At 45.2% G+C, this 26,020-nt stretch overlaps 1 protein-coding gene across 1 annotated transcript in view; it reads right to left on the bottom strand.

The window, feature by feature from the left end:
• The window catches only part of ITGB8 (integrin subunit beta 8), a 190,466-nt gene that overhangs the window by 119,724 nt on the left and 44,722 nt on the right, over window positions 1-26,020 (bottom strand). Inside the window, exon 2 of the mRNA XM_075315380.1 lies at window positions 4,522-4,607. Coding sequence (XP_075171495.1) covers window positions 4,522-4,607 — 86 coding nt within the window. The remainder of the gene's footprint in view (window positions 1-4,521; window positions 4,608-26,020) is intronic.

Here is a 26,020-nt window from a genome sequence, read left to right as displayed (position 1 = left end):
GCATATGCTATTCAATAATGGTAAGTTAAATCATGTTGTAAATTCAGACCAAAAGGCTGTCTAGTTTGCAATACAAAACCCAATTGGCTTCCCTACTCAGTAATAATTTCTTATAATCCCCACCTCTTGCTCCTGATTTCATCTATTCTGTACCTATAACTCTAAAGGCCGCTTTACACGCCGATGCTAGCGATGTCGAGCGTGATAGCACCCGCCCCCATCGTATGGCCGATATGTGGTGATCGCTGCCGTAGCGAACATTATCGCTACGGCAGCGTCACACGCACATACCTGCTCTACGACGTCGCTGTGACCAGCGAACCGCCTCCTTTCTAAGGCGGCGGTTCGTTCAAAGTCACAGCGACGTCACTAAGCGTCCGCCCAATAGAAGCAGAGGGGCGGAGATGGGCGGGACGAACATCCCGCCACCTCATTCCTTCCTCATTGCTGGCGGGACGCAGGTAAGGAGAGGTTCCTCGTTCCTGCGGCGTCACACGGAGCGATGTGTGCTGCCGCAGAAACGAGGAACAACATCGTTACTGCAGCAGCAACGATATTTGGGAATAGGGGGGCATGTCACCGATTAGCGATTTTGAACGTTTTTGCAACGATTCAAAATCGCTAATAGGTGTCACACGCAACAACATCACTAACGCGGCCGGATGTGCGTCACAAATTCCGTGACCCCCAATGAGATCACTTTAGCGATCTCGTAACGTGTAAAGCCACCTTTAGGCTGATAATGTCACCTGTGTGAACTTAAGCAAAATGTCGGGAAACCACAGATATTTTAATATTCTTATTTATCAGTCAGAAAGATGTCTGCGTATTCTTACGTAAGGGGATCCTGTGGTACATCCAACATATTGTACCTTACACAAAATGCAGATTATTAAATATATCACAAAGTTTCTATTGCAATTTATAGAAGTTTAAATAGAACAAAAAATGCCTGAAATTGCAACAGACATGTGTCAGTCCATCTGGGCACACAGTGGGCGAAGTATTTTGGAGACTGGCCTGGTTTCAAGAAAGGCAGCAAAGAAACCACTTCTTTCCTAAAAACCACAAAGGACAGACTGACATTCTGCAGTAAGAAGAGGGATTGGACTGCAGAGGGATAGGGTTAACTTGTTTTTTTCTGATGAAGCCCCCTTCAGACTGTTTGGGGCATCTGGAAGAATGATTGGAGAAGAAAAGAGGAGCGCTACCATGAGTCCTGTATCTCTCAACAGTAAAGAATCCTGAGACCATTAATACAGGGGTTTCTTTTCATTCAAGGGGGTGGTGGACCCACTCATAATTGAATAAAGATTCTAAACATTCTCCAAGAACAAGTTATCCAAATGATCCAGGAGCAATTTGGTGACGAACAATATTTTTTCCATAATGGATAATGGAGAGCTTGTCCCAAGACAAAAGTTTGCTAACTAAGTCGCTCAGAGAACAAAACATTGACATTGTTGGTCCATGGCCAGGAAACTCCCCAGATCTCAATACCTGTGGGCAGTACTGTGGGAGGATAAACAAAATCATAGAAATTGTAATAAACTTCAAGCACTGATTAGATAAGAATGTGGGCTGTCATCAGTCAGGATATGGCTCATCAGCTGATCTTCCGCATGCCAGGACGAACTCCAGAAGGGTCAACATGAGAAATATTGAGTCTTTGCATAAAAGTTTAAAATTGTAAGAAATATGTTCTAATTGTACTTCAGTAACCATAGAATCATCTGACTAAAGCCTGCTTTACACGTTGCAATTTCGCTTACGATATCGTATGCGATTTGCAATGCCCCCATCGTATGTGTGGCATGTTCAATTTGTTGAACGTGCCGCACATACGAGTAACCCCCGTCACACGCACTTACCCGTCCATACGACCTCGCTGTGGGCGGCGAACGTCCACTTCCTGGAGTGGGAGGGACGTTCGGCGTCACAGCGACGTCACACGGCAGCCGGTTAATTGAAGTGGAGGGGCGGAGCTAAGCGAGACGTAAATATCCCGCCCACCTCCTTCCTTCCGCATTGTGGGCCGGGAGCCGCAGGACGTAGGTAAGATCTGTTCATCGTTCCCGGGGTGTCACACACTGCAATGTGCGATACCCCGGGTACGATGAACAATCTAACGTGCAATTCTAGAGAAAGGTACGACGTGCATGCCATGAACGTTTTAACGTTCAATCGCAAGTACCTGTCACACACTGCAATGTAACTTACAATGCCGGATGTGCGTCACTTACGACGTGACCCCGCCGACACATTGTAAAATACATTGTAGCGTGTAAAGCGGGCTTAAGGGCCTCATTTACATGTTGTTACACATCTGTCCCATATCCAGACTTTACTCTCCTGACCCCGGGCCATTGAACTTAGTTGCGCTCCATTGCAAGTTTTGCATGTGGCCCAGTGTTCTCCCATGTGATTGTCTGCTTTGATATATATAAGGCATGCCAAGACACACACCTGTGTCTAGGTATCAATACGTTTAGGCCTAGCACACATGGCGAGTAATATGGAGCGAGTGGAATGCGATAAAAAAAAAAAAAAAATCTCATTCCACTCGGACCAATATTACTGTATGGGGCCGATCCCATGAGCAAATGTTTTCTTAACTCTAATCGGACCAAGAAAACATTCGTAGCATGCTGCGGGTGTAATGCGATCCTGTTTCACTCGCACCCATTCAGGTCTATGTGGAGAGAGAAACATCGTACTGCTCTCGTGTTACACCGGTGTAATGCAAGTGCAGTGCGATTCTCGCATCAGTCGGCAATGGAGGATATAGGGAGATAAATCTCTACCTCTCCTCCGCAGCGCGCAGTCGCGTGACACTCTGGTCCAGAGCATAAGCCGAGTGTCATGCGAGGACTCGCACATAACCCCGTGTGGCCTCAGCCTTAGTTTTGCTGTGTCCTGACTGCCTGCAGGATCCGATGCTTCTGCTATCTTCTTTCCAGAGTGCCTCACCTGCCTGTTGCAGTGATGCCCATGGCACCTCACCAGGTAAGCCAAAATATGTCTGTTTTTTCAAGTATTAGGGCTCATGCGCACGTTGTGTACTCACATGTATTTACGCTGTGTATAGTACTGCAGTGTAAATGCATGCATCCTGCATCCCCTGCACAATCTATGTAGATTGTGCATGACACGTGCACACGTTGCTTTTATAAACGCAGCGATTTGGGTGCTAAAATTTTGACCCAAATCCATGCGTTCATAAAAGCAGCATGTCAATTATTCCGTGCGCTTTGGATGCAGCTCCCACTCTGTCTATGGTGGGGGCAGCAACCATAGTGCATGGAATTGGCTTTTTATACAAAAATACTGCATTCATTATGCAGTGTTTCTGCAGCAATTTGATGCGCACATGTGCTGTCAAATCGCTGCAGAATATTCAGCAGCTATGTGCGCATGAGCCCTTAAGGGCACTTTACACGCTGCGATCTCGCTAGTGAAATCGCTAGCGAGCGTACCCGCCCCCTGTCGGTTGTGCGTCACAGGCAAATCGCTGCCCATGGAGCACAACATCGCTTACACCCGTCACACGGACTTACCTTCCCTGCGACGTCGCTCTGGCCGGCAAACCACCTTCTTTCTAAGGGGGCGGTTCGTGCGGCGTCACAGCGACTTCACACGGCAGCCGTCCAATAGAAGCTGAGGGGCGGAGATGAGCGGGCCGAATATCCTACCCACCTCCTTCCTTCCTCATTGCCGGTGGACGCAGGTAAGGAGATGTTCGTTGCGATGTGTGATGCCACAGGAATGACGAATAACATCATACCTACAACAGCAACGATATTATGAAAAGGAGCGACATGCCAACCATCAACGTTTTTGAACGTTTTTGCGATCGTTGATCGTCGCTCCTAGGTGTCACACGCTGCTATGTCGCTAACGGCGCCGGATGTGCGTCACTAACGCCGTGACCCCAACGATATATCATTAGCGATGTCGCAGTGTGTAAAGCACCCTTTAGTAAAGCTGACAGTGTTTCACCAGCAATTTGGCGAGATTTCCATAGGATTTTGGTATGAGTTTCATCAGTTTTTCTTGGTTTGCATATACCAGTAAGGGACCTAGGATGGGGGACATTAGTATAGAATTGGGGGACATTACCCTCACAATAATGTCAGCAGCATATCTCTGATAATAGTGTGTCATGACCACATTTTTTGGTGACATGTCTTTCCCTATTTTCCTCCTCTAAAATGTAGGTGTGTATTATGATCCAGTGTGTCTTCTAAGTCAAAAAAATCAGGTACATGAGAGAACTGTTTAGCTTTTTGCCTAATTTCATCCACTCTTCAGCGACTTCAAACTAAATTACAACTTATCAGTCATGGTGTTACCAGCCTGTGTCACTCCAGGTCTTGTGAAACCACAACTCCCAGCATGCTCTGACAGCCTGCAGCTCCGAGAGGTGACAGAAGTTGTAGTTTTACACCAGTCGGGAGTGCTAGATTGCTGACCCCTGGATGAGAGCTTATACGAGAAAGCAGTAATAACAGAAGCACTCACCTCTTGAGTACACCATCCACATTCGGGGCCCAGTGCAAAGCAAGTTGTGCATGTAGCTGCATTGGAAGAGGAACACTTGTTTTCAACTGAAAGAAAAAAGAGAATATGCAAGAAAACGTAAATGTACAGTCTGGGAAACTCAATCGCAGTTTAACGCAGCACAATACAGTTAAAGGGAACCAGTCACTAGGTTCTGAGCCACTACGCCATCCATATACGTAACATTGTACTAGGGTTTAGTAAAAGAGTGATCATCACAAACATGTCATTTAGGCCCCTTTCAGATGTCCATTTTTAAATAGGTACAAGCCACAAGCTTCGGTATTGTCATACTTGTGTCACACGTGTGACATCTGTGTTTTCATACATGTGACACGTACCGGAGAAAACATGGGTCTTTGAAATAAAAAGACTTTCTATATTCACCTGTTTTCTTCGGTTCTGCTGCCTCCTGCTTCTGACCCCCGCTCATTATATTCATTGATTATTCACTGCACTGAGGGCCTTGAAGCCGGAGCATCGCTGGGGACAGCACCGCGGCGACAGGTGAGTATTCATTAAGCAGTGCATGTGCAGTGACCTTCCCAATGAACTCTGATGACACCCGCGCTACAGTGGGTGTCACCACGGTGACTTCACGGGTTCATCAGAGTTCATTGGGAACTCCAATGACCTCCTGGACGTCACTGCACACACACACTGCTGAATTCTCACCTGTCACCGGCGATGCGGTCCCCGGTGATGCTGTCCTTCGCGGTGCTCCGGCTTCCAGGTCTTCAGTGCAGTGAATAATCAATGAATATAATGAGCAGAAGTGGGAGGCAGCAGAGTTGAACACAGCACCACTGGATACAGGTGAATATAGAAAATCTTTTTATTTCAAAGACCCGTGTTTTCTCCGGTACGTGTCACACTGATGCCACACAGAGCACATCAGTGTGCGATCCGTGTGACACCCGTTCTGCAGGAGAAAAAACAGACATGTCTCCATGTGTGCATGCGGGGCCACAAGGGGTCACATGGTCCATGTGAAAACACGGCCGTGTGAGTAACACCAGAGAATAACAATGGTACGTGTGCAATCCATGTTAAAAGCGGATGTCACACGTACCTGAAACACGGACGTCTGAAAGGGGCCTAAGAAAGTAAGAATTCCCGAAATTTTCCTGAGAGGAGTCTGGGACTGCAGGGCAGTGAGCTCATGCATGTTGTATAAGGATGTGTGCACAAAGTGCATTTTTAAGGCGTTTTTTTTTTAAATTGTTTTTTGGTGCAGTTTTATTACAAAACTGCAAGCAAATGCTAATGCCAGCAAAGTCAATGAGAAACCTGAAGTGTAGAGACACGTTATGGTTATTGCCCTTGTAGATTTGGTGCAGAAAATAATCTACAGCATGTCAATTCTTTAAGTTTTTGAATGTGTTTTTCACCATTGAAAACAATAAAAAATACAGTGGAACCTTGGATTAAGAGTAACTTGGTCTGAGAGCGTTTTGCAAGACAAGCAAAGCTTTTTACAATGTGTAACTTGGTTTAAGAGCAATGCTTTGCAAGAGCAAATACTCATCGTGCACACGTCTGGTTCTGCCCTGTCACCGCGCTCTGAAGGTAACTGTATACAGTATACCACTGTACAGTACAGTATATACCGTAATATACAGCATGTCTATCAATTTGCATTTGTGGATACAGTATTGTACTTTCTTTCTGATAACCAGTGCAGCACATTGCTTATACTGTACCTCTCGCACACCAACAGTTCTATTGTAAGCTACATGCAGTTTAATTTGCTTTACATGTTTTTACTATACAGTATTTTGTATTAGTGACTGTAATAATTTTATATGAATATAGTACATTATTGTGTATTACTGTAATACGTTTGTATAAATATAGTAAATATTTTTGGGTTGTGGAACGAATTGTCTGCATTTCAATTATTTCCTATGGGAAAATTCGCTTTGATATAAGAGTAACTTGGTTTAAGAGCACACTCCCGGAACCAATTATGCTCGTAATCCAAGGTTCCACTGTACATGCAAACAACTCACTAAAATCAAGGCAAAAAGAACTGTGTTTTCCCTGCCGAGAGATGCAGAAATGATGCAGAATTTTTTGTAACCAAACACTCAACATCCATAGATAGCCTAAGAGAGCTGAGGCCGTACACGCCACTGCATATGTGCAATGCAGCAAGGTGACCTGCCTTCGGCTTATTCTGTGCACTATACCGAGCAGATGCTCTTCACTCATCTACGGCCAATCATTAGCACTTTTACTACATAATGCCAATATGCCAGTTTTGAAATGGACATTTTAGAACACTTAGGGGCACTTTGTACGTTGCGACATCGCAAGCCGATTGCTGCAATGCCGAGCGCGATAGTCCCCGACCCCGTCGCAGCAGCGATATCTTGTGATTGCTGCCGTAGCGAACATTATCGCTACGGCAGCTTCACATGCACTCACCTGCCCTGCGACATCGCTCTGGCCGGCGGACCGCCTCCTTACTAAGGGAGCGGGTCGTGCGGCGTCACACGGCAAGCAGCCAATAGAAGCGGAGGGGCGGAGATGAGCGGGACGTAAACATCAGTCCACCTCCTCCATTCCGCATAGCCGGCGTGAGCCGCAGGACGCATGTAGGAGATGTTCCTCGCTCCTGCGGCTTCTCACACAGCGATGTGTGCTGCCGCAGGAACGAGGAACAACATCGTACCGTCGCTGCAGCTAAATTATGAAATGTCGGACACTACACCGATGATACGATTATGACGCTTTTGCGCTCGTTAATCGTATCAAAAAGGATTTACACACTACGATATCGACAGCGACGCTGGATGTGCCTCACTTTCGATTTGACCCCACCGACATCGCAGCTGCGATGTCGCAGTGTGCAAAGTACCCCTAAATCTCCACTACACAAAAAAATATGTTAGTGGGACAAAACCTAGTAACATATTCCCTTTAAATAGAACCTCAATGTTTTCTACATGTATTTAATTATCCTCCTGGCATTGCAAAGTTATGAATTTTGGTAGTACTTGATTACCTTATTCTTCTTTATTTTCTCCCAAACAGTAAGCTGCAGTGCTGTTTCAATGACCAATTCATGCTCCTTCAGAATCTCCTTTTATCTGTTGCTCAAAGGAACCTAACATTGCATTCAAACACTCGTATATGGGACTTTCGTTGTATGAGCCTCACTGCTCCCTGCCCAGTACATATTCTGAATCCAATGTATGGTGATTCCCGAGCTGCGGTTGAAAGGAGCTTCTAAAGGAGCATAAACTGGGCATTCAGGCAGCACTGCAGCATACTGTTTGTGAGAGAAGAAAAAAATGGATAAAAAAAAATAAATCATAATTTTGCAATGCCGAGAGCATTAACAATAATAATTTAAAAATCTTTATCTACTTTAGGAAAACTAGATAATAAAAGTGGTGATATACTAAAAGCAATCTGAGAACCTTAAATAAAAAAAATTACTAACAGTCAAATGCTGTCCAGCCCACGATGGCAGGCACATAACGACTGCACTTTAAAGCACCACTCAGGTGGTGCAATAAAAAAAGAAAACCTGCTGGAGTGGTGCTTTAAATGTAAGTCTGCCCCCGTTTTATCCTCACCATCTGTTGACTTCATTTTTTATCACAGCCGCTAACTTATGACCTCCAGCAACTCCGGTGTTTCCTCAAGCGCAACGGAGGTCATAACTCAATACAAATCTATGAGAGCCTCGTTCTGGTCTCATTCAGGCTCTCATAGAGATGCATTGGGAGCTTGTAAAGTAAGTTCTAACTTTCAGCCAATCACAAGATACAGTCACAAGACAGTGATGTAGGACCAGAGCGGAGTCGGTAAACGATGAAGGTGAGTATATGACAGGGCGCTTACATTTAAAGTGCCACTCCAGTGCTGCCGAAAAATATGCTGGAGCCGTGCTTTAACTTTAGTCGTAGCCCTATACTTCAATAAGACAGCGCTGCCTAGTGGAGACAAAAGTGGCTACTATTGTTTGTTTGTTTTTTAAATCAGGTAAATTTTCATTAAAGGGAACCTGTCAGGTAATTTATGTGTTCTAACATAGCAGCAGGGTGATGTGTAGCCTAGTAACCCCTTCCTACCCATCTGTGTTATAATATTGTGTAATGTGCATGCATAAAAATGTTTTATTACGTACATGTTCCCCATGTAAATGAGCAGGTCTCTAGCCCCATGGGCGTCGCATCTCTCCGTGGGCATTTGCCTTATTTCCGTGGTATCACGTCCCTGTGGGAGTGATACCATGGATTTACATGAGCGATGTCCCGTCACTCCTTGAGATCTTACCATTCCCGCAGCCTTCTTATCCGGGTGCTTGCTTCTTGGCTTCAGATGCGCTTTGCGCATGACCGGAAATGAAGGAGTCTTCTGATCATGCGCAGAGTGTGTCTGAAGCCAAGAAGCAAACACCCGGATAAGAAGGCTGTGGGAATGGTGAGTACGCACGCGCGGGATCTCAAGGAGTGACGGGACATCGCTCATGTAAATCCATGGTATCACGCCCACAGGGTGATGTGACGCCCAGGGGTCTAGAGCCCTGCTCATTTACATAGGGTACACATAAGTAATAAGACATGCACATTACACAATATTACAACACAGGGTTGGGTAGAAAGGGGTTACTACTAGGCCACACATCACCCTGCCACTAGGTTAGAACACATAAATTACCTGACTGGTTCCCTTTAAACATTTTCTGCACTACTATTATTTTTAACTATTTATGATATCACACTTGGTGATGTTTTGCGCTTCTCAATCAAGCTACTAAACAAACAAATAGCTCATCTTGATAAGTCTTTCATCCTCTAGGTTACAGAGTAACAATTAATTTAATACCCAAAGGACATTCTGTAGATTGCCTTGTTTAATAAATACATTTCACACACAATTCAAAATACTGCCATCACTTAATGCATAAGAAAACACTGGATAAAGACGCTACTGAAAGGGTCTTAACGATATTAATAAAGATTAAGCAAAATGGAGCAAACAGTTGTCACGGTGTATGTATCGATGGAGCAGGGGCTCCTAGGCTGACCATAAGACTGGGGCCTCTGCGCTGTCCCTTATCTTGAAGGTAGGCTTGATGGTAGCCAAGTTCGAGCCCCCAGCATGACCCTGTCTCCTGTCCGAGCCCTGATACTACTCCTCCCCCACCCAAGGACCGGGCTGGAAACCCAGTAACGAAAACCTCACAAATAGGCACAGACAAGCGTAAACAAAAACTCGTGCACACTGCAGTCAGACACAAAGGAGGGACAATATGTGAACTGGGGAGTAACGCAAAAGTGGTAGGAAATATATGAACAAATGGAGAACTCACACACCACGCAGAACCGCAACTTGTAGATCACTATAGAACTTGATAACGACAGGAACCGAAGAAGCAGAAGCTATATCTGGCACTCAGCCCCTGAATCCAGAACTTTATAAAGGGTGAAGGCGACTGATGATGGTAAGCAGCCACTCGGGCTCCCAGCAAATGATCACAAGCCAGCAGAAATTAGCTCCTGCTGTACTGGACAGCAGTGAAGCCTGAACCAGCCGAAGACCATGACAGGCTGTGCAACTAAGTAATCCCAGGCTGTTTGTCAAACTCTGCATTGTGAACAGAGTCCAATGGCACCATGACACCCAGCAAGTGCAACGCTGAACACCGTACCACACCAGTGCCAGACAGCTGCTGCCAGGACTAACAAGATCAAGGATTGCATTAATAGAGGCAGAGTTGCATGCAGTTTAGTGCCGTTTTGTGCCCATATGTATAAGACATGATGACCTGAATATACGGTAGTTCAGAGGCAAATGAGAATGTGAAAACTACTTCAGCCAATTAATCAGAAAAGAGATTCCTTGATTGATTAGTTTTGTCCTAATAAGTATGAGAAAAATTGTAAATTGTCAATACAGAGAACTATAAAATGATCTTGTGATATTTGACTTGTTGTTATAACACAGATGAACCCATTTGGATGGAGTCAGAATTGTTTATTTTGAAAGAGGAGGTGTCACTTTCCATAAATATATGTTGGGTTTTTATAACCTAGTGTTAAAGAGAACCTGTCACCATTTTTTTCAGAATTGAACCAAAAGGATCACCTTCTGCAGCTCCTGGGCTGCATTGTATGAAGGTGCACCTTGTTCCCTGACTCCCATTGCAGACCCCAGAAATACCTTTATAAAACATAGGTGCGCTTGCGCAAGCCGGTAAGGGCTTTGCGCAGTCGCAAGATTATAGCCGGCGATGAGGATGACACAGGTGATGTCATCCACATCGCCGGCCATAATCTCGCGCCTGCGCAAAGACCTCACTGGCTCGCGCAAGCGCAACTGTTTTCAGCTCTGCCCCCTGCAGAGCAAACTGCGCCTGCGTGAGCCGGGAATGACTCTGCACAGGCGCAGGATTTTGCAGAGCAACTAGGATGATGAGTGAGGCATCACCCACGTCAATCATAAAAGGAGGACTGCGAACAATAGCAGAAAGAGGGACATGAGCCAAGAAATAGACACCCATCCGACCAAGAAAAGGACGCCCATACGACCAGAACGGTTAATTTACATATGTGGCGGCAGATTTTATAAAAGTATTTCTGGGGTCTGCAAGGGGAGTCAGGGAACAAGGTGCACCTTCACAGTATGCAGCCCAGGAGCTGCAGAAGGTGACACTTTTGGTTCAATTCTGAAAAAAAATGGTGACAGGTTCCCTTTAATGCCTCTGGTCTCCTAAATTCAGCATTGTTTATTTTTGGTTCCTGGTCTTGAGATTTGGTCACCACTAGAGATGAGTGAGTACCGAATTATTCGTAATCGCTATACTCGTAACGAGTACTTTGTAATACTTGCGTATTCGTTCCGAATAACGAGTACAATGCAAGTAAATGGGAAATGAGAGTAATTCTCTGCTGGACCCAACAAAGAGGTCTCGGGGATGGGAAAGTGATGAAACTGGGGAGAGCCTGGAGAATATGCCTGTATGCATTGCTGACTCACATATGGGTTCTCCCTCTCTCGCCCGCGATCGATAAGTATGACGCTGAGCAGACAGCCAATCACAGTAATCTGACAACCGATGGCTGCAGCATTACTGTGATTGGTTAAGAAGCCCAGCATGTTTAGTGGCTGAAAATTAGGCGCCAATCCTTGTTTTTTGTGGGTTGAATAGAAGTTTTTATTGGTAGAATTTTGGGGTACAGAACATTTTGGATCAGTTTCCATTTATCCGCTGCTTTAGGCCCGTTTCACACGTCAGTGAAAAACACAGACGTTTTTCGCTGGCGTGTAAAACACGCACATGTCCCTGCGTGTGCCGTGAATCACGGCACACGTGGGTTGTCTAAGTGCAATCCGGGCTCCGTTCTCCGTGGCCCGTGATTGCACTTAGAAATCAACTCACCTGTGCGCGCTCCCGCTGTCCATGGTGCTGATCGCTCCCGCGGTGCAGCATCCGGCCAGCGCTGACCCCTGCAGCAGCTGCTTCCGGGTCGGCTGTGTCGTGCATCATTAATATGCGCGACAGTAATCAGCCGGCTTAGAAGCAGCAGGCTGCATGGGCTGCAGAGAGCGCGGCTGAAGCCGGGTGAGTAAAAATGTTTATTATTTTAAATGCACGTTTTTTTCTGGCACGTGTTTCACGGACCACACCACTGCGTGGTCCGTGGGACATCAGTGATGCCAGAAAAAAATGGACATGTCTCCGTGCGGCAATCACACACACGCGGGTACGCCGCACGGAGGCACGTGCAGTGAAAAATCACTGACGTGTGAGCAGACCCATTCATTATAATGGGTCTGCGTGTGTCAGTGATTCTGGTACGTAGAAAAAAAAAGCACAAATGTACCAGAATCACTGACGTGTGAAAGGGGCCTTATGCTGAGCACTTACATCAGGGTTTCTGTAATGCTGCCACCAGGGGGAGCCAGAGCTCTGCAGCAGACGACACTACACAGAGCTATGAGAACCAGGAAGGAAATGCACAGCGTTCTCATGCACTGCCTAATCAGCACAGCTGAGAAGCAGAGCTGCAGAGCATGCAAGGAATAGTCACACAGGCTGGGTCAAACACCGTACGGGCAGAAGCAGGACCGGAGGAACGAGCAAAAGCGGAGTCAAAGTCAGGCCAAAATCAGTACCGTAGGAAGCAACCGAGTGGGGAAATAGGAGAGGGGACAGAGGACAGGAGGGACCACCAGGGGATGGAACACAGACAAGGGCACGGGGCACAGGAACAGACAGATCAGGATATCACTCACAGGACCAGCAATCACAGGCAAAGCAGTGCTAAGCTTATAGCCGGCACTGGTTCACTGGAAATGCCAGCTTTTAAGGCATCCAGGGGCCGGAAGTGAGGCCTGAGAGAAGGCTCCGCCCCCTAGCCATGTGGATAGGGAGGCGAATCATGACAGTTTCCACCTAAATATACAAAATATGTGATTCAGATGAAAACCCTTACGCACTGAAAAAGGACCCTATGCAAGAAGAATACATGGGCCTTTTGCAGCCTAAAAGCGCATCAAAATGCACAATTCAGCCTAGTTTGGAGGTTGAAATGGACCCCTTTACCTCTTGGGCCCCTGTGTGGCTTCGTCAGGATCCTTATAAATATGGCCCCATCATGGTATATGCAGTATGTCCCCATCCTGGTAAATATATCTCCAAACCTGGTATATATGTCCAAAATCCTGGTATATAAGGCCCCCGGCCTGGTATATATGGCCCCTATACTAGTATATATAGCTCCATCCTGGTATATATGGCCCCCTACCTGGTATATATGTCCAAAATCTTGCTATATAAAGTGGTGAAATAAGTATTTGTTACACTGCCGATTTTGCAAGTTTTCCCACCTGAAAAGTGTACCTACAGTTGTAGGTACACTTAAACTATGAGGCTATGTGCCCACGGGAGCTTGCTTCTGCAGATTTTGCCACGGAAAACCTGCGGATTTATCTGGATTTTCCAGATAAATCCACAGGTTTCAGCAAGTACAGATACTCTCCATGTTATCCTATGGGACATGGGGAGTGTCTGTGTCCACGCTGCGGAACGTGCGGCTGCTGAATATGCTGCGGATTTCCCACAGCTACACATAACTGCATGTCAATTATTCCTGCGGAATTACCTGCGGAAATCCCGGCCCTCAACTATGGAGATAGAGGCCGGGACGTCCGCAGGTAAATCGCAGGAAAGTCCGCAGGTTTACCGCAGCTAGTCTGCTGTACTATCGCAGCTAAAAATAGCTGCAGATGCCGGCGGATAGCTGCGGTAAACCTGCCGTCGTACCTGCGGATGTATCCGCAGGTACGAGCTCCCGTGGGCACATAGCCTTACAGGCCTGTTATTTTTTTCTTTAAGAAGCTGCTATTCTGCACTTATTACCTGTATTAATTGCACCTGTCCACACAATCAATCACTCTCCAACCTCTCCACCATGGTCAAGACCAAAGAGCTGTCTAAGGACACCGGGGACAAAATTGTAGCCCTGCACAAGGCTAGGATGGGCTACAGGAGAATAGGCAAGCAGAATTCTGGAATGCTGTATATAAGAGCTTACTGGTGCTGTTATAGTCACCAAATCTGTTGACAGGTTCCCTTTAAAGATCTGCATGCATGTCCATAATATGTGGTTTGAGGATGGGGGGGGACTTTGGTCTTATTGTCAGATTGCCAGTAATTAAAGGAATTTTAACTACATAATATGCCATGTTTACTATTTCACTACAGTAATTTTAGGATTTTGCCATATTTGAATTATTAGAGGGAACTGCAGGATGACGGGGAACTAGATAGATTTGTTATACTGAAGATTTATTTAAGGGAAAGGGTTGAGTTAAAAAAAAAAATCTTCCTTTTATTAGCAGCTCTATGATCATTGTGGCATCTGGTATTGATATTCAGCTGCAATGAAATTAAAATGACTGATTTTTCTGCTTTATTTTCTCATGCTCGTGAATTTATGCTATAAAGGAGGACAATATATTACTTATGCTATAAAGGAGGACAATATATTATTTATGCTATAAAAGAGGACAATATATTATCTTGTACATATGTAACTAAATAGATGTGATATGTTAAAGTGTGACATAAGAAATGAATGCCAACTAAACTGAAGTAGATGTTGACTTGTCTCCTTCCTCTCACAGGGAACGCGGATCTAATGCCTGTGGTATTTATTAATACTGGCAGATTGACAAGAAAGATTTCCCTGCCAATAGTATGGATGTGGCATTACAAAAAGGTTTGTTCTTTTACTGTCCCATTGTGTTTCTGTGGAAGAGCAAAATACCAAAGATGTCAACCTGAGGAAAAAGAAGCTAGAAGTATGGGAAAATCAGGGGTGTCAGACACTGTGCTGTGGTTTGTCTAATGTGTCCATGATGTATGCAAGAATAATAAAAGAAAAAACTGGGATCAAATTTGCTTCAGCCTTTCTTACTAATGTCCCTTTATAATGGACGTCATATAACAATGTTCACACTTTAGTGTAATGCCAAGCTATACCATAACTCACTTGTCGCTCTAAGGGCGGCGTCACACGGTACGATCTATCGTGCGATTGCACGATCGATCGTTCCAGACCCCGTCGTTTGTGCGTCACGGGCAATTAGTTGCCTGTGGCGCACAAAATCGTTAACCCCCCCGTCACACGCACTTACCTCCCACTGTGGGCGGCGAACATCCTCTTCCTGAAGGGGGAGGGACATTCGGCGTCACAGCGACATCACACAGCGGCCGGCCAATAGAAGCGGAGGGGCGGAGATGAGCGGGACGTAACATCCCGCCCACCTCCTTCCTTCCGCATTGCTGGCAAGACGCAGGTAAGCTGTGTTCATCGTTCCCGGGGTGTCACACGTAGTGATGTGTGCTGCCTCGGGAACAATGAACAACCGGCGCGCAGAAGGAGGAATGACATTTTGAAAATGAACGACGTGTCAACGAGCAATGATAAGGTGAGTATTTTTGCTCGTTCACAGTCGTTCGTAGCTGTCACACGCCATGATATGTCTAACGATGCCGGATGTGCGTCACAGAATCCGTGACCCCCGACGACATATCGCCAGATATATCGTAGCGTGTGACGCCGCCCTAAGGCCTCCTTCACATGTCTGTGAAAATCAAGCACGGACGTGTCAAATATGTGTATTGTCCCGTGTGCCGTGTTTATCGCACACGTGTGTTCTCCGTGTGTTCTCCGTGATAACACAGGGAGAACGGGAACTTTCTGCTCACATGTCCCTGGCGTTGCTATCCGTGGTGCTGATCTGCGGTCTCCGATCCTGCCGACTCCCCGCTGCTGCTGCTTCCGGCCCGCAGTGAAGTGAATATGCGATGAGCATAATGAGCGGGGGTCAGAAGCAAGTGACAGCAATGGCAGAGACAGCAGCGCTGGAGAGGGTGAGTATAGAAATGCTTTTTATTTCACAGGCACATGTGTTTTCTGCAGTGCGTGTCACACGGATCACATCTGTGTGGTCCATGTGCGGTCCGTGTGACACCCGTGATACCGGAGAAAAATGGACATGTCTACATGTATGGCAAAACACGCACGTGATCGTAGACCCATTGATTTTAATGGGTCTACGTGTGCCCATGTCTCCGGCACATGAGTAAACGGACCACACACGTACTGGAGACACGGACGTGTGAAGGATGCCTAAGGTTGGCTTCACATCTGCATTGTCGTTTCTAGTTTTTTGCTCCATCATAGAAGAAAAAAAGCAAAAAAGATAACTGCAGACGCCATCATATAATGGACACCGATTGCACTAAGGGAACAACTGCAGCTGTGTATGCTTCCCGTTAAAGGAGTTGTCGACCAATTTTATATTGTTGAAGTATATTGTTGTATAGGGTGTTAGTATAAGGTGGTCTGGCAGAACTGCGCTGCACACTATATAGTGCCTGTTCTTGCGTATTTCAGATCAGATCCTCTTAAAATAAAAGTAGTTCTGTGGTACCCGGTAGCAGTGTATGGAGCTGTGGTGATTACAACTGATTGGTGGTGGAACCAGGGACTCCATCGACCTTATATTCACCCCATACACAAGTATAAATACCCATTGGCTTTACATTGGACGTCTAACTTCCGAGGAGTGAAATAATGATACTGTCCTGTCTTCATCTAGTGAAGAAAATAGAAGGTAATATGGAAACCACCAAAAATACAAGCAACAGCAAAGTCTGGAGTATACTGCGGCATGACTTTAGCAAGAAAGCATATACAGGATAAATGATAGACTATGAGTTAGGAAAGGAAGAACTTTGATCTTGTATACATACGTCTGAGTCACCAGAACGCTACTATAGCTGCTATAGTTGCCATCTTGCTATAGTTGGAGATACTGCTTCAAAACATGAATACTCTGCACCGTGCCAATGTAATAATGGACATTACATTTCACGAGATGGGCAGAAATGTCCTTAAGGATAAGCTCACACAAGCGTATGACTCGGACAAGTGCAATGTGAGAAAATCTCGCATTGCACTTGGACCAATGTTATTCAATGAGGGAGAGCAGGTGGTCAGCTTTTTTCTCATCCAGATTCTCGATGAGCGAAAAGTTGCAGCATGCTGTGATTGTCCGCGAGAGACGTCTCACTGTAACCCATATAAGTCTATGGGTGCGAGTGCAACATCAGACTGCACTCGGATGTCATCCAAGTGCAGTGCGATAATCGCATCAGCTGACAATGGAGGCTATGGAAGATTAACCCCTTCCTCTGCTCCGCAGCTGTGATCTGATCGCAGGATCGGATCACAGTCGCATGACACTTGGCTCACGTTGGCAGCACAGTGAGAACCAACGGTCATTAGCATATCACATCCGATGCACTTGGATCAAATGCTAGACGTTCGTGTGAATCCAGCCTTATGTGCGCATGTTGCGTACAGTCACTGCAAAAATTTCTGCAGCGATCTGAAGACCACACGTGCGCTTCAAATCGCTGCAGAAAATGTCCGTAGTGAAAAAAAAAGCCGATTCCATGCGCTCTGAGTGCAGCTCCTCCCATAGACAGAGCAGGAGCTGCCGGCAAAGCGCACGGAAGAAGTGACATGTCACTTCTTAGAACGCGCGCTTCAAGCAGCAGTCGAAGCGCTGCGCTCTAAGACGCCACGTGCGCACGTCTCCTGCATAATCTTCAAGACGCATGCAGTTACGCTGCGCTACAAAGCACAGCGTAACTGCATGTAATTACGCAACGTGCGCACAAAGCCTTAGAGTACAGGTCAAGAAAATGTTGTAACATGCACCATGGCACCTGCCCAAGGGAAGACCTGGGTAATCTATATTACACAGTACATACCCCAAATCTATAGCACAGGCATGATCATGGGACACCTCTCAATCAGTCAGAGGTGCCAAAATGTAGACTGGCATCTTAGATGAGATAAATCATCTATATCTCATAGTCCAGGAGGACTACACATTCCCAGTTGTCTCTATAGATATGTATAAGCCTGTTCCCGGCCAGTAACTTATACGCATTATTTACCTTATTTGCTCAAGAACTAAGAATTTCATAAAATAGCCAAGAGCACATTTCTGTCAGAACATGTCATCTGTCTAACATCAGACTTGTGAGCAGCGGCAGGAAAGTTTTCTTATTTATCCCTTTTATAAATTTACTACAAAGCGGGATCCTGTTGGCTTTTGATCAGTCGTATGTTTGCTACCTGTAAAGGGAATGTGAAGGTTATTTTCTAGCTGGATTATGGCACGTCTATCTGTACAATGTAACCTTGCCTAATAAATGTTTGATGTGGAAAAACAAGCGGAAAGCAGTCACCATATAATTTTTGGAATGTGGGAAATCACACCTACTTTGCTGTATGAAATACTGCTTTCCTGAAACCATTTTCCATTTTCCCAAACACAATGATAAATATTTCAGAAATATGGAAACGTTTCACTGAACCCATCCAAGCAGTCTATAGTGTTGGTGCAGGACTCTCCTTGACACCAGGGGAATAACACGGGCTTTTCAGCACAGATTGCCTGAATGTATGGTAAATCTGAAGCCATACAGATCACAAGTCTGTAGACTGTATATATAGGTAATAGTACTAACCAGCTCTGAATACTATAGCAGCAAGTTACTGCTTCAACTGGACTATAAGGCTATGTGCGCACTAGAAAAGTGATTTTTCTCAAGAAAATTTCTTGAGAAACTTTTGGGAGTTGAAGATTACCGCACCTGCGGTAAAAAAACGCACCAAATCCGCGGGAAAAACACATGCGTTTTTGCCGCGGTTTTTCCGCAGGTTGGTCCCTGCGGTTTTTTTATGCTGTAACTACTGCAATAAATAATATAGATAATAGATATATAATCGATAGACAGACAGATAATGGATAGAGGGAAAGATGCATAGATGAATAGATAGATAGATAGATGAGAAAGACCTATATAATGTCCCACCCCCCTGCATAGTCTAAGCTGGAACCCTTTAGTGTCTTTCATGTGGCACTAAAGGGTGCCTAGCCTTGTATTTAGCTAAAAAATAAATAATTTAAAAAAAAAATGACGTGAGGTCCCCCCATCTTTTGTAGCCAGCTAGGGTAAAGCAGACGGCTGCAGCCTGCAGACCACAGCTGGCAGCTTCACCTTGGCTGGTAATCCAAAACAGAGGGCACCCCACGCTGTTATTTTACATTAAATAAATAATTTAAAACAAAAAACGTGGGGTCCCCCCAAATTGGATCACCAGCCAAGGTAAAGCAGACAGCTGTGGTCTGATATTCTCAGACTAGCAAGGTCCACTGTTATTGGACACTCCCCAGCCTAAAAATAGCAGGCAGCAGCCGCCCCAGAAGTGGCGCATCCATTAGACGTGCTAATCCTGGCGCTTCGCCCCAACTCATCCCGTTGCCCTGGTGCGTTGGCAAACGAGGTAATATATGGGGTTGATGCGAGATGTGTAATGTCACCTGGCATCAAGCCCTGGGGTTCGTGATGTCACGCGTCTATCAGATACCCGACATCACCAACCCAGTAATAAATAAAAAATAGACAACAAAAAAAGTTTTATTTGAAAAAACACTCCCCACATTCCCTCTTTCACCAATTTATTGAAAAGGACAATCAATTCCACGTCCGTCGTAATCCAATAATGGGGGGGAGGTTCCACGGCGATCCATACCATAGTCACTGTCCCATTCAATGAAGAACAGAATGTTCCCCATTGGCTGGGAGACCAATGCAGTGACCTGAGCTAATATCAATAGCCCAGGTCACTGCAGGGGATGACGAGCGCTGCTGTCAGGAGGTTAGATGAGATCATTACCTGCTGTGATGATCTCCTGCAGTCCTGCCATCAGCGCTGTCACTGACTTCTATGCCCGCCTACGTTGTCAGCAGTATCGCGAGAGCCCGTGACGTCACCGCTAGTGACAGTCTCAGGCCGCTCGCGAGACGGGCATAGACAGCAGTGACCGCGGTGACGTCAGGAGATCGTCACAGCAGGTAATTATCTCTTCTCACCTCCTGACAGCAGCGTTCGGCATCCCCGCGGCTGCACGGGTCTGCCAGCACTGCGGCGTGACAAGCTGCTGATACTGCGGGCAGACACTGACACTGCTGTGCTGGCAGCGGCGGGGCCGAAGCGGGACACAGACTGCACGGGCACCTGGAGGTCACACGGAAGTGCTTCTGTGCGGAATCCAGGGAGTGTGACGTCTGTGTTTACTCTGCTCCGCTTCCTCTTCTGTCATAATGACATCACTCCCTGCAAAACCGCAGGCAGCGATGAGCATTATCGCATGTAAATCGCGGCTATACCGGAGGTATACCGCAAATCATTTGCTACCTACGGTATACCCCCGGAATTTCGCGATTACATTACAGTGAATGGAGTGAAATAGCGGGGGTATTCCGCATGCACATGCACATTTTCTCAAGAAATTTTCTCAAGAAAATCTTCACAAAGAATTTTCTTGAGAAAAAAAAAGCAGTGTGTGCACACCTATTTTTTTTTCCCATAGGTTTTTCTGGGAAATGTCTGCAGAAAGATTTCAAAGATTTCTCAAGAAATTTCTGCAGCAAAACTGCGGGTAAATCCTCGGGTAAAACGGCCTAGTGCGCACATAGCCTTAGGCCTAAGACACACGACGTGAAAATCGGAGCGAGTGGGATGCGATAAAACATCGCATTCTACTCGGACCAATATTAGCCTGTGTCAACACCCATGAGCGATTATTTTCTCAGCACTAATCGAACCGAGAAAACAATCGCAGCATGCTGTGATTATAATGCAATCCAGGGTTCTCATTCAAGTCTATGGGGCGAGAGAAAAATCGCACTGCACTTGAAGTACACCGGTGTACCGCAAGTGCAGGGCGAGAATGGCAAAAGCCGACAACGGAGGAGAGAGGGAGATAAATCCCTCTGTCCCCTCCACAGCGCTGGTCCGCCCCTCCTCAGCGCCGGCCCTCCCCTCCTCAGAGCCGGCCCTCCCCCGCAGCTGAGGTCCAATCACCTGATCGGACCTCAGTCGCAGTGACACTCGCATGACACTCGGCTCCTGCTGTGCTGCCAGTGTGAGCAAAGTGTCATGCGAGGATCACAGTAGATCCCCGTGTGGCCCCGACCTTACTGACGGTGTCCACTAACTTTGGTCACACAAAGACTTCAGGGGAAAGGGCAAAGAACAAGGTCACTCAATAATTTGTCACAAATTTTCAACTTTGCACAAGGCTTAATGGGAATCTGTCAGTAAGATCAACACTCCAAAACCATCTATATGGGTAATTAAGTCACAGTAAGCTGAATCATGCCTTGATATCTGCAATCTGATGTCTTATTCCAGAAAAATCCAAATTTTTCTTATATGTAAATGAGCTGTTAAGATCTATGAACCGGACACAGATCTCCCTGAGAATCTGCCTAGAGAGCTTATTTTAAATTAAAGGGGTGTTACAAGAGTGAAACTTGTACTGACTGATAGTCTGCCCTCCTGATCTCAGTGCAGAGTGGTGTGAGATTAACTAACACAGCACAGCAGAGATGAACTTTGGATCATTACAAACACAATTGCAGCTGCAGCTCTCCTCTCACAGTGCTGACAGCTCAGCTGCAGTGATGTGCATGATTACAACTAACTCTTCTTTAGCTTTCATCTCACAAGCAGCCAGTGTGGGGGGAGGGGCAGTCCAGCTAACATACCAGAGATCAAAGTGATTTTATTTTCAACGCGTTTTAGTGAAACGACTGGTCTTCATCAGGAAAAAAAAATTATATGATTATTTTTCTGATGAAGGTGAGAAGTTTCGCTGAGAATTTGAATGTGCTGGGTATTTTTTAATGCCATCTGTGTGTCGTATTTAAATCCCAGTAACACCACTGTTTTGTATGTTTCACTGTGCAGTGACAATTTCATGTGTACGGCTGCAGCCTTCATTCCTGTTACACATTAGTCCCAACGTCCTACAATTTTTCGGTGCACAATAAGTGCTGTTAGTGGGGTCCGGCAGTAGCTTGTTCCTCGCTCAACAATGAAATTAAAATGTTCAACCAATCCGCATATTTACAGGAGTCCAGGGAGATTGCAATCAGCCTAAAGTCCAAAGTAATATATGAATTATTTGTCAGGATTATACATATATGCATTGTATGCAAGTGGATGTCAGAGGCAGGGGCCAGGGGTCCCCGAGCTATTGTGCTGAGGACTTTGGTGTAAAGGCTGCTTTACACGCAGCGACATCGCTAGCGATGTCGTTCATGAAAGCACCCGCCCCCGTCGTTTGTGCGTCACAGGCAAATCGCTGCCCGTGGAGTACAATATCGCTAACACCCGTCACACGTACTTACCTTCCTAGCGAAGTCGCTGTGGGCGGTGAACGTCTTTGTTTAGGGGGAGGTTCATGCCCCGTCACAGCGACGTCACACAGCGGCCCGCCAATAGAAGCGGAGGGGCGGAGACCAGATGCATTAATGACACACCCCCCTCGTTGCCGGAGGACGCAGGTACGGTGTTGTTCGTCATTCCCGGGGTGTCACATGTAGCGATGTGTGCTGCCTCAGAAACGAAGAACAACCTGCGTCCAGAACGACCAAGGAGATTTTGAAAATGAACGACGTGTCAACGATCAACGATTAGGTGAGTATTTTTGATCGTTAGCGGTCGCTCGTAGCTGTTACACACAACGATGTCGCTAACGAGGCCAGATGTGCGTCACGAATTCTGTGACCCTGACGACATATCGTTAGATATGTCGTTGCGTGTAAAGCCCCCTTAAGAATATCACCCAACGACCTCAACTGAGTTTTGAGGTTGGAAATGTCCCCCTACAAAGTGTAAGTACGTGTTTGAGCTTTTCACCTGAAGTAGGTGAAGCATATTTCCTAAATTTGCCTCTTTAAAAAAACTAAAAAAGACTCAGAGGTTGCATTTACAATGACCTTTTGCTGCACAGTAGATATTAGTGCAGTAGTGGATTGTATGCGCTGTAACTGCAAAATGTGAAGAGCCAGAAAAGTGTACAAATGATATAAATACTTAAATCCATACCTAGAAAACAATAGCCATTACCAGGATACTGGTTAGAAAGACAATGGTTTCCAGCTCAGGAATATCTGTATATTATCATGCAAAACAACAGGCTGTTACTTTGCAAGGAAAAAATGTCATTTCCCACATAATGCCATTATTGATTCAGCACTGAAGATCCGCCAGCAAATTCCAGAAGTAAATGTTTGGCAGCAGCGTGCGCTATCTTCCGCATGCCATACTGTGTAGACAAAGTATCAACGTGTCCCATCAACGTAACAGGATCTGCCAGACACTGCTACAATGCACGCACTATGAAGAGTCCAGCACAGTTATAAATTGCTTCTATACCTGCCCCAAACACTCGCACCTTGTACATCAGGTAAGGTCTATACTCTCCGCAGAAGGAAATTGGTAAAATGCTGCTATTAATTTCCAAATATCTATCAGCAATAAATCACAATCAGATCAATTCAATCAGAATAGCAAAATTGTGAATTCTCAAGAAGAAAAAAAAACTCCTAAAACATAACTTTTACTAATACCTTAAAAAGGTCACAAACTGACCCCTGTGATTAAAAAAATGTATCCGCATGTATATTATTAAGGTCGGTCCTTTCGCCTCAAATAATTTTGTTAATAGGGATAGTATCACACCACAATTAATTCATAGAATACCATTAAATCTCTTATGAAAAACTGGAACAGTCTCACCCAATTTCCAGATGGCACTTTCTTAGTAACGAATTAGGGTCCAATAATTCATTTCTTGGTACCCAAAAATTGTCATATAATCCCTTCCAACTCGTTTCATGGTGAGATTCCTCAGAGATAATACACATCTCTGGACTCAATTCAATATCAAGCATACGACAGTAGCGGTGGCAATCATCGCTTTATACCGCCCCATTCAATCCAATGGCAAGCATGTGGCAGCAGCGGTAGCGATACTCGCTCGGTACAGAGCTTCTAGGCTTCAATGTATACCCCTGATGACAATTAATTTGTTTTTATTTTGATCATTTATTGACTAGTGAGTGCAAAGCATAATGTCCAGCAAAAGGAATTACAGTGGAACCTTGGATTACGAGCGTAATTGGTTCCGGGAGTGTGCTCTTAAATCAAGTTACTCTTATATCGAAGCAAACTCTCCCATAGGAAATAATTGAAACGCAGACAATTCGTTCCACAACCCAAAAATATTTACTATATTTATACAAACGTATTACAGTAATACACAATAATGTATTCTATTCATATAAAATTATTACAGTACACTAATACAAAATACTGTACAGTAAAAAACATAGAAACAAATTAAACTGCACATTAGCTTACAATAAAATTATTGGTGTGCGAGAGGTGCAGTATAAGCAATGTGCTGTACTGGTTAGCAGAAAGGAAGGACAGTACTGTAGCCACAAATGCAAATTGATAGACATGCTATATAGTATATACTGTACTGTGCAATGGTATACTGTATACAGTATACAGTACATATGTACAGAAAGTTACCTCCAGAGCTTGTCAGAGCGCGGTGACAGGGCAGAAATGGAAGTGTGCATGGTGCGTATTTGCTCTTCTTGCAAAGCATTGCTCTTAAACCAAGTTACAAATTTGTAAAAAGCTTGGCTTGTCTTGCAAAACGCTCTCAAACCAAGTTACTCTTAATCCAAGGTTCCACTGTATAAAGTATTTCTTTCTTTCTTGATTGATAAACACACTATAAAGGGTTCCAGACTCCTGTCTCTTTACGTCAATGCGTTTCAAAGTTATCGTTCTTATTGATCAAGACCGATCCAATTGAGACACGTTGGATCCTGAGCACACACAAGTCTGGAACCCTTTAGAATTTTTTGTATTGCACCTCAATAAAGAAATATTTTTAAATTACTTACGCTGGACAATCTGTTTTGCATTTCTAAATTGCTGCAAGATGACAGCGTCCATGCACTTGGGAAATATTCAAAGAGGCTATGTGGCCATTTCTCCAATTTCGGAAAGGACACACTTCTCTTTGCATATATTCACAAAATATGAATAGACTAGACTGATTGGTAATGGTCTGACTATAAGTAACACTGTTGTCAATACACATTTTTTTAACTGTATAGACTGTTGCAGTCACTATCCGTGGTCCTGCAAAAAAAAAAAATCTATATGTTAAAGTATACTATTCCTCTTTTAATAGGATCTGATGGGCAATATATCACCTGCCTATACAGTGGCACATATATAGGCAAAGGTGCACATGCACTGCAAACACAGTGTGAATATGGCAAGGCAAAGGGGTTGTCCAGTCTAAATCCATAAATCTGCAGTTGCTCTGTATGTCACTCCATGTGACTGCAGAATTATGAATCCCAATAGATGAGTGCAGCCTCGCTCTATACACTCACTGTGCGAGGCTGTACCCTTCTAGTTGGATTCTGGCTGAGAATACATACCGAATACTCATGGCCATGTGACTACCAGCCTTGGGTGGCGTGGAGTTCAGAATGTGACTGCTAACATCATAAAGGGACTTTATCAGCACAAAATGACTGTTCAAACCAAGCAAAGGCACTCGGGGCATCATTGTGGGGCTGATCATGTAAGTACAGCTTCTCACCTGCTTGTTTTCCCTCTATCTTCACACCCCTCTCTTCTTTGATTGACAGTTCTGACTTCATATAGCCAAAGAATGGAGGAGAAAGATAGAAAATAAGCAGGTGGGAAGGTGCATCTAAATGTTTGGCCCCACCATAAAGCACCAAGTGCCTGAACTTGGTATGAGCAGTCATTCTGTGCTGATAGCCTCTTTACCACTTCACAACTTTGGACACGCTGGTACGTCCAAGGTCGTGTCCCTGCCTTTGATGCGGGCTTGTGATTTAATCAGCTCTCATGTACCACTGACAGCTGCAGACGGATCTCAGATCTGCCCATAATAACCAGTTAAATCAATCTCTGACGGTGGGATTACATGG

Source organism: Anomaloglossus baeobatrachus, chromosome 6 (assembly GCF_048569485.1).
Source record: "Anomaloglossus baeobatrachus isolate aAnoBae1 chromosome 6, aAnoBae1.hap1, whole genome shotgun sequence".
Classification (NCBI taxonomy): Eukaryota; Metazoa; Chordata; class Amphibia; order Anura; family Aromobatidae; genus Anomaloglossus; species Anomaloglossus baeobatrachus.
This window is presented reverse-complemented; position numbering and strand designations above follow the sequence as displayed.